Genomic DNA, 9737 nt, shown 5'->3' on the forward strand with positions numbered 1-9737 from the left:
GCATCTGCTTAAAAGGTCTCAAAATGTCAGACAATAAGGGACATTACCTGGGTTTACCATGACAACAAGTACTATTAAATGTATAATTTGAACACATCTTCTAGAAGGTGCATGCTTTTCAGCTTGGGCAGCAGACATCTTGCCCTTGTGCTGAGGGTGGTATCAAATAGAGGCGAAGGATCGCCGACAGGTCACTATCCCATCCTGAAAAATATTTTTTAAAAAGCAAGTCTATGACCCACAGGAACATGTGGTTTAACCAGAATTATTATAAAAGCAAAACTGCAAACATCGTATCTCAAAATATTGGCCCTAACTTTGTTAAGACCTGGACTAGATAATCAGCGTGACTATAACATCTAATTTTGTGCTAAAATGTATATTTTATGTCTTCTTGGTCATCTCTATCAGCTTATTCTGCACCATCAATGAAGTCTTGAATGTCATGTACAGTACAATGAAGGCCCTTACATTGTGCTACTGTATAATCTTTTCCTTGGGGGCAGTTCACCATTTATTTATCCTTAAACTTAAACAGAAAGTCCTGCTCAATCTTAAAAGATAAAAACACACAATTGCTTAAAGATGATAAAATGTCTGTCAAATACAATTGACATAACACTGTATTCTACGCAAAACAAAAGTTGTGATTAAGGGTAGGGGAAGAGGTAAATAATTCCCTGCGCGCATACATTTGGTGTGGTGGTGCTTTTCTGAAGAAAAAGGAACCACAGACTGCATTAAGAACCTACTTAGATAGGCCTACAAAAACACTCAACTGTCACTAACTAGTTGGGTGGTTTTGCAAACACAGGTTCAGGACAAGGCAGGAGCTGACAGCCTATAAATGCAGCCATTTTTACTACAGTAACATATCACTCGAACAGCTAGGCATATGGCCTACACGGCCTGGTTGAAGGGGTCACCAATGTTTTGAAGCAACTTGGTGACTTGAAACCTCACACATTATTTTTTCAGGTTCAAGAGCTGCAATCACTCAGAACACACCCATATGCTTTGAATGTTGCCAATTTTCCATAACTGTAATTGATAGGCCTGTCCTTGATGCAGGCTATGTCCATGTGCTTGAATGGAAAAGTAGGCCTATGTCCATGCGCTTGAATGGAAAAGTACACTTCCTCTGGTTTTACTGTCTATAATGCAGATCAGAGGAAGCGTACTTTTCCATTCAAGCACATAAACATACATAGCCTACGTCAATGAGGCTATCAGTTATGGAAACGCTCCTTAGGAGCGTCAAATTGTGTGTTGGCCTTTGACCCCCACGGACGCGATCCGATTCTTGGAAGCGGCTCCTCATCTTTACTGTCTCCTGATAAAATATTTAGCTCCGCCTCTTTGATATGAATGATCAGAGAATGTCTAATAAGTCGTAGACGGGCTCTGGAAAGACGTTCACTTTTTTAAATAAGGAAAGATCTGGCCTCATCTCTGCCAGCAGATGGCACCAATGACTCAGAAGCTAGTGGGTTTCCTACCACCTTAACCCAAGAGGAAAACACACTGAATGACGCATTTTTCCTGCGACTCTGTCAGTGTTGTTGGCGCACACGCTGGTTGTACGGTCGTTGTTATCACACAGCAGTGGATAGCGGCAATGCTTGTTTTAACCCTATGGTTTTAACGCACCAAAATGACCAGTTACATCTTAAATGCACTGAGCATCCTAACTAAGCCCGTAGGAGGTCAGTAACAAAATTATAGCAAATGAGTAGGCCTATGGTACAGATATAGGATAAGACTGGGGAGAATCCGTCATTCACATCAGTAAACCTGGTTACCGTCAACTGAGCAGTAACTTAAAACACGTTGGCTAACTTCGGGATTTGTCTGTACAGTCAGTATGATATTTAACTGTAAACTTGGGTATTGGTGTATTGGTGTTGTCTGGTTGCTAGATAGATTGAGAGTATGGCGTCTGAAGTGATTGTGACAGAAGTTGTGAAGTATCTTTTTTGGGTGGGATGGGACATCAAGTTGACGTTATTCTTTCAAAGTAACGTTTTTTTTTGCAATCATACATTTAACCAACACGAATGTCATTCTTCACTTCATTTTATTGTGAAGCGCTGAACTGACGAAAGAGTTTGACAAGAATAAAATAGGCTAACTGTGTACATCCATCAGATGTATCCAAGACTGTTGTATGCCTTCCATAAAACAGATAATCAGATAATCTAACCTTTCATCTCTCTCTCTCTCTCTCTCTCTCTTCAGAAGTTTCTGTTAGTCAGGCTCATGACTCCCAGCAGAAAGCCTTGCTGGAAGCTCTGCAGGCTAATCAGGTCCTACTTGAGGAGCACCTGCAGGCTCAGGAAGGAGAAGCAGTGGTGTTTGAGGTTCTAGCAGAAGTACGGAGACAGGCCGAATGGGCCAACGAGCAGGTGGAGGACATCACCTGGAGCTTTGCCCGGGAGTGTCTGCTTCTGCTGCTGGCCTTGGCCCGCCACCTTTCCCGCCTACGGGAATCCTTCGACCGGGAGAGCTCGTCTTCACTTCCAGTTGGTGTCTCCCGCCGTCACACCCTCGATGCCGCCCCTCCCCTGCCCCCAGATGTGCTGAGCGTGGCACAGCAGAGGATGGTGAGCGCCGGGCTGCAGTTTGCCGTCACCCTGGGCCTGTGCCCGTACCTGGGGGCAGGTGTGGGGTTGCCCCTGGGTCGAAGGTCAGCGCTGGGGGCTGCGGTGGAGGGCGCAGTGAGGAGAGACGTGCCCCCCTTGCCCGAGCGCCGGCTCCTGGTCACAGCATCCGCCCTGCTGGAGATCAGCGCGGTCTCGTCCCTGGCCACCGAACTCTTCACCCGCCACCTAGGGGACGTCATGGCTGCCTTGTGCCAGCTGGGGTACCGCCCGCCACGGCCTGAGGGCAGTGCTGGGGTGACTGCACAGGTGAGGCGCTCAGAATTCCCATCCACATGTGTTGAAAGTTAATGGCTACTTCGTTTAAACTTTAAAGCAACACAATGCAGCAATTTGCCGCTTTTTGAAGTACACTCTTATCAGCCAACTAGTTTCGGTGTCATGGTCCAATTCATTCTGACTGTGGTCATGAGAAGGACAGATAAACAAGGTTGTCCTTCTGACCAGTCATATGGGCTATGACCATATATCTGGCCATGACCAGGATATGAACTATAGTTAAAATTAAAGAAAAAACTTTGGCAGGCAGCACCACATTGCTGACTGACTCTATTGGTAAATGACACCTGCATGCAATGTTAACAAGCTTCAAGCAGTAGTAATAAAGCTCTGGGCTGTGTTTGTATGCCTTTGGTATTAGCTCACTAGTAAATTGGTGCATAGTGTTGCTTTAAGGTAGCTAGAGATTTTTTGAAGGCATTTCTTTGAAAGTGTGTGTCAAGTCTGTCCTTTCATGGTAGTACTGTTATTTGACAGACTCAGGGCCTTAACGCTGAAGAACGCAGGAAGTGCAGGGAGGCTCTCCAAAGCCTATTGGGTAAAGTGTACCAACCAATCGTCATCAAGGAACTCTTGGTCCTCCAAGGTGGCCCTAAACAGGTATGACCTGAACTGAACTGAAGACGGACAGACTATGGATTGATCCCAATGGAAATGTTGTTTTTTCAGTTTAAAGATTAATTCATCTGGAAGTTGTCTTGAGGTCACTGTTATGTCCACTTAACATTCGAAACAGTGTCTCTTACAAAGTGGCATAGGCGTTTTTGACATTATGTCAAAACTGTTATCTGTTCACATTCTGGTGCTGTTTTTTTTAATAATTGTGAATGTTTTTACAATTTGTTTTTACAAAATCCTACACATATCACCTGTAAAGTGTCAGTAGGCATCATGTTGTTGTTGTTGTTGTTGTTGCTGTTTTGTGCTGGTGTGGCTCACTCTTGTGCTGTCGCCTCACAGGGTCGCATGGGCCCCGGGGCCAGTGGTGGTGGCGGTGCCGTTAGTGGGAGCAGGGCCCCTCTGGCTCAGGCCCCTGCCTGGCTCAGGCGTCTGTGTGGGCAGCTGCTCTCCGAGAGGCTGATGCAGCCCGGCGGGGTCCAGTACGTGGTCCGCGCCATTCTGGAGGGCTCTGCTGGTAATGCTGATGGTTTTCATCATACCATCTATACAATTAAGTTAACACACCTTTTCAGAAGCACAGAAGGGAGGGATGTCATTTGATTGGCTGTTGAACTGAAATGTCAACAACTGTACTCTGGGATTGTGGACTGCACCTTTCGAGGTGCCTATTGATATGTACAGTAATTTCCCGCGTATAAGCCGCAGGACAGTGTTTTGTGCAAGTTAAAAGAAACAAAACCATATTAACACCACATTAACTGCCCCCCAGTATTAACCTCATAGCTGAAGAAATTCTGCAAAATCAATGTATAAGCCGCGGCTAATAGTCGGGAAATGACGTTAGTAGAATCGGGAAGAGTCAGGCTTCCGCTGTCTGTCTGTCTGTCATTCTTTAAACCTTTCACATCCTCACATGCTTGCACAGACCCCTATTGTTTACCCGTAGCCTTCTTGAGTGTGGAGATTCAAAGTTCTAGTAGTTGAGTCACATTCATGTGTTGCCTTTTGTCTTTACATTGATTATGTGTAAAGTAACAACACATGTCTTTTTGTTTTTTTTCCATGGTATTGGTGTCTTGCCTTCAAAATGTATAAAATGTATAAAATGTATACACTGTAAAAACTACTAGGCAGAGACAGAAGAGCAGTTTCTATCTGCTATTTTGCAATTACCTGCTGTTCCTACCTTGGTCTGTAGGGGGAGACTCAGACTGGAGGAAGTGTGATGCTGTGGCACGTATTTTGGCAACGTGTCCTCAACAATCCCTCTCACCTGAGGCTTACTACAGTCAGGTCTGCCCACAGGTAAAACAGCAACTCTCTACTATTTTAAGTGTGTTGAGATGTAAGTAATATATAGTATATGCCTGTGAGTGTATATGATTTCTGTCTCTCTCCACACTCACAAGGTGCTAGAGCTCCTTCACTTCAAAGACAAGCTGACAGCGCAGCAGTTCCAGCGAGTTGCCACCAGGGCGGTGATCACCATGGTGGAGGAGCGTTTAGAATTTGCTCAGCGCTTCCTATTAGAACCTCTCCTCAAACCTCTCCAATGTTGTGGGAGAGCACCAGGTTAGTATGTTGAGCATGTTGGTACTTTCAGCATGTTGAGTGTGTATGTACAGAAATGTGTAAGCCTAACGCCAGAGACTTTACCAAGCATCACGGAGAGTCCTGGTCAATGTTTGGTTGGCTTGTCGGAATAAAGCAATATAGTGATAACCAGCATTCATCTCATTCTAATCTGGCTCTACTGTATCGTTTGGAAAGTAATTCCTCTGGAGGCTGTTGACAACACAAGGTTGCTTGTGTTCGCAATTGAATTTTCAGTTGCACCTTTTATTTACACTTCTATTTAGTGGTTTAAATCCCCCCTTTCTTCCTGTTGTAGTGGAGGGTGACGGGAAGAGCTCTGTAGAGGACTGGGAACTCACACGCTGTGTGGATGACGTGTTCAAGGTGAGTGGAAACAAGCGATCGAAAGTTCCCTGAAATGAGCGTTGAATTGAGGAACACTTCTATCATGTATTGCAGCACGTTTACAGTATGTCACCATGACGACTATAGACACAGAAAGAAAGGCACAGATATTTACAACATGTCATATTTTTGTGACCTTGTTGCTTTCAGATATTTGTGGTGGGGAACAGGCCAAGCGAGCCGCTGCTGAGGAGTCTGGGAGCTGTAGTTCCAGTCATCTTTGCTCTGTACAGCTTCACGAAACAGAACGCCTCTCATCTCCGGTCAGTGTGACTCAGCGCTATTCCCGTTGAGATTATGATGATTGGGGTCTAATCTAATGAGAAATTAATCGCATCACCTTATTTTGCAATCTTATTAGATGGACTTGTTATAAGTACATCCTGTTATGAGTGTATCCTATATCTTGTTATGAGTGTATCCTGCTGCTGTGAAATGTACGGTCAGTAATACCTTGCTTTTGTCTCCATGTTGCCTTCCATGATCCGTGTGTCGTTATGACTCCACAGCGCCCCCTGTCAGGAGATCCTGCGGTGGTACCTGTGCCAGGCAGAGAGTGGGCAGGCGTTGGCTCTCCTTAGGAGACTCTGTGGGCTGGAGGGTGAGACGGGAGGTGGGGTGGCACCAGGGTGGCAGTTCTCGCCAGGCAGTGAAGGAGGAGCTGTGCTCACACCCAAAGAGCCAATCAGGTGGGTCAAGCTTGGTGCCATGGTTACGGGAGCGTTCCCTCCTTTGTGGTGTTGTTGGCAAGGAACATAGGGCAACACAGCAGAGTTGTAGCACATCTTGAACAGGATTTGGTTATTCCTCACCGTCAGGAATATATTACAGTAGGAACTCCAGGAGCCCGTCTTTGTCTTTGTAGACTTTGTACATGAAAGTTGTCCATCAATGATATATCCCAATCAATCAATCTATCTATCTATCTATCTATCTATCTATCTATCTATCTATCTATCTGTCTATCTATCTATCTATCTATCTATCTATCTATTTATCTATCTATCTATCTATCTATCTATCTATCTATCTATCTATCTATCTATCTATCTATCTATCTATCTATCTATCTATCTATCTATCTATCTATCTATCTGTCTATCTATCTATCTATCTATCTATCTATCTATCTATCTATCTATCTATCTATCTATCTATCTATCTATCTATCTATCTGTCTAAATTCAATTCAATTTAGGTTTGTTGGCTTCTCTAGTGTCTTTAATAATAATGGTCTCAAAGCGCTGTTCAGCCCATGGTGGGAACCCACTCCAGAGCAAGCAAAAGGTGGCAATGGCAAGCATTATAAATCATCTCATCTTTGCTTTGTTCTCTTCTCCTTACTGCTTATCTCTCCTCTGCTCTTCCTACCCACTCTCCCTCCCTCCCTCCCTCTCTTTCTCTCTCTCTCTACCTCCTTCTTTCTCCCTCTCTCTCTCTCTCTCTCTCTCTGTGCTGCAGTGATGAGGATGAGGAGCTGTATGAGAGGGTGAGTGGGGAGCAGTGGCGTGTGGAGTGTGTGGCTCAGCTGCTGGGGGAGATGAAGGACAGCGACCTGCCAGCAAACTTCTTCCTGCAGCTGCTACAGGTGCTGCCCCCTACTGGACACAGACACACAGACACATACACCCACACACCCACACAGACACAAACACATACCGGTACACATACACACACACACACACACACACACACACACACACACACACACACACACAAACCCCTGAGTCATCTCTATGTGATGGAGCTTCCCCCACCCACCTTATGCAAACATGTATACAGTGTGTAGCGTTCCAATAGCATTCGTCTATGTTGAGAGACTATGTCTGAGATGTTCAACTTGTTGAAGTTCTTACATGAGAAAACAAAACGGCTCTCTAAAACAAACCACCCACAACTTGGTAAAAACGCTGTCACCACATTCTCCTGTTTGAATAAGAACTGCTTATTTTCAGCTCTGCCCTCTGAATGCATTACATTTGTTTATAGTGCCGAATTTCTTTGATATTTCAAATGCTGCAAACATGCTAATTCTGTTCCCACCCACTCTGGACCAGATTCTCCCAACAGTGTCTCCAGACACTTATAGCAATGTCCGTCTGGTGCTGCGAGACCAGAAAAAGCCATTTGAATATTAGTTTTCCTCTCACAAACGTCTGCCAAGAAAGGCTATTATATCAAGCTGCTACGTGTTTAGCCTCAGTTCAGCGCTCGTTCTGCTGCGTAGCTTCAAACCTTTAATCCATGCTGGCTCTCATGTAGGGATTTGAAAGCAAGTCCTCTGGAGGTTGCTGAGACCTTCATGAGCCATTGTGATAGAGATAAAACAGAAAAAAAATACCCTTCCTTTCAAACTCTGATTTGAGTTTAATCATTTATTTTTCTAACTTAAGAAGCTGTTTAAGCAAAAAACTTTTTTTTTAATGAGCTGCAGATAAGCTGCTACTGTTTTTAGCTACAGATAAAGTTCTGCATGAAGCTCTAATATTGTTCTGGAATTTTCTACGATTAGCGTTGAACTTTTCACTTCTGTACTGAAATGCTACCCTGGAAGTCCAGAGTTCCCGCGAGAACACAATTTGAATTGTGTCTTCAAGATACTCTGACCACGAGCAATAATGCACGTTACGTTTACCCCAACCATCGGGGGTAACAATCAAATCGGTGTATCTGATATAGGTGCGCCAAAGGCAAGCTAAACTGATGACGACAACGCTCAATTCAGTACACTTTGGTAGTGGTGTTATCCAATTGCGTTGAAAACTTTCAAATGCACGCTTGGTGCCGCCGCTCAAGTTGGGCCATTACATTATTCGTGTCCAGGCCCCTTAATTTGAAAGATTCCAGGGTCTGGTTTACTACCAGGCTACTGAAATGCCCTCAGTGATGTTAATGTGTTTTGTTGTAGGAGCTGACCAGCTGGACTGCAGAACAGGAAGAGGAGGAGTTGGAACAGGAAGTGGACACGTCCACCATGACACTGCTGGAGCTGGAGCAGCACCTTATTGGTCAGGTGACAGGGCGTGGTCAGAAGTTGGCATTGCTGCAAGTGCTGGCAGTGATGTGTGAAGGCCTGCCTCATACCGTGCTGCTGCGCAAGCCTGCTCAGGTGAGAACACACACACACACACACACACACACACACACACACTAGCTTAAAGGTACACTATGCAAGATCTTCACCTTTATGAAGCCAATTTGATGGTAATCCAACTTGTAATACGCAAATCATTCACCTATAGCTATAGCTATGCAGCGTAGATGTAGCAAGTCCCTACCGAGAAAACCAGCCATGCAGCTTACAAGAGCAGCAGCCTGCCAAATCTCACGAAAATTGTGAGACATTACCTTGCCAGTATTTAAAGCTCTTTGAGATGGTTTGCACCTGTTGTTAATCCTTCTTCACCTCCACAGCAAAAGATCAGTAGCGAGAAGTTTGCTATTTACAACAGCAGAGTAACATATGAATACATCCTGACTCCAGAGGGAGCTCTACAGTCACCAATAATACCTAAACCTGCATAGTGCACGAATATCCCTCACGGGATCAAAAAAGTATATATTCTATTCTATTCTATTCTAGATGAAGTAAGACATATACAGATAGACTTCTATTAACACCAGTCGATACATACTGAAACACTACAGAGGTTCAGATTCAGTAAAGAACATGCACAGTTGCACACACATCTGGAGGTAAAATGCAATGTCACAAAGCCTGCATGTCACTTAAGAGCGTTGTCACCTGGCCACATGCCGTTGTCACAGTAAAAGGACACGCCGTGCGAGGAGAAACCCTTTACTTGCTGACTCAGCGTTCTACTACGCAGTAGAGCACAACAGATCGATTCTCGGTCACTCGTCCGCCCCTCCGTGGTCAGCCACGCTCATCCCCACGCTTTGCTTCTCCTTTATCAGCGGCTGATGTCCGTCTCTCCGCATAGCTCAGGGGAATCCTCTCCGCTCCGAAACCAGGGCACGTTTAGACGTGGAGGCCTAAGAATAGCTCTGCCTATCTCTGATGCACTGCAGGAGGACGCGAGGCAGTTTTCTACCTTAGACCGCTCAATGCACTGCAGTGATGACGGATGACTGAATAGCACCGCATTGTTATTGCTGTCACTGATATCTAAACATAAACATATAATAAACACATAAACACAGAGCCAGAGGTGCGGTTAAAACGCTGTGTAGGTG

At 44.8% G+C, this 9737-nt stretch overlaps 1 protein-coding gene across 1 annotated transcript in view; it reads left to right on the forward strand.

Annotated features, from left to right (window-relative positions):
* The first annotated feature begins 1566 nt into the window (after positions 1-1566).
* Positions 1567-9737, forward strand: part of tango6 (transport and golgi organization 6 homolog (Drosophila)) — a 28366-nt gene continuing 20195 nt past the window's right edge. Inside the window, exons 1-11 of the mRNA XM_062547591.1 lie at positions 1567-1706; positions 2239-2909; positions 3417-3539; positions 3900-4074; positions 4759-4865; positions 4970-5132; positions 5452-5519; positions 5691-5803; positions 6050-6229; positions 7002-7128; positions 8449-8649. Of these exons, the coding sequence (XP_062403575.1) occupies positions 1655-1706; positions 2239-2909; positions 3417-3539; positions 3900-4074; positions 4759-4865; positions 4970-5132; positions 5452-5519; positions 5691-5803; positions 6050-6229; positions 7002-7128; positions 8449-8649 (1980 nt within the window). The 5' untranslated portion in view covers positions 1567-1654. The remainder of the gene's footprint in view (positions 1707-2238; positions 2910-3416; positions 3540-3899; positions 4075-4758; positions 4866-4969; positions 5133-5451; positions 5520-5690; positions 5804-6049; positions 6230-7001; positions 7129-8448; positions 8650-9737) is intronic.

The sequence above is a fragment of the Sardina pilchardus genome, chromosome 10 (assembly GCF_963854185.1).
Source record: "Sardina pilchardus chromosome 10, fSarPil1.1, whole genome shotgun sequence".
Taxonomy (NCBI): Eukaryota; Metazoa; Chordata; class Actinopteri; order Clupeiformes; family Clupeidae; genus Sardina; species Sardina pilchardus.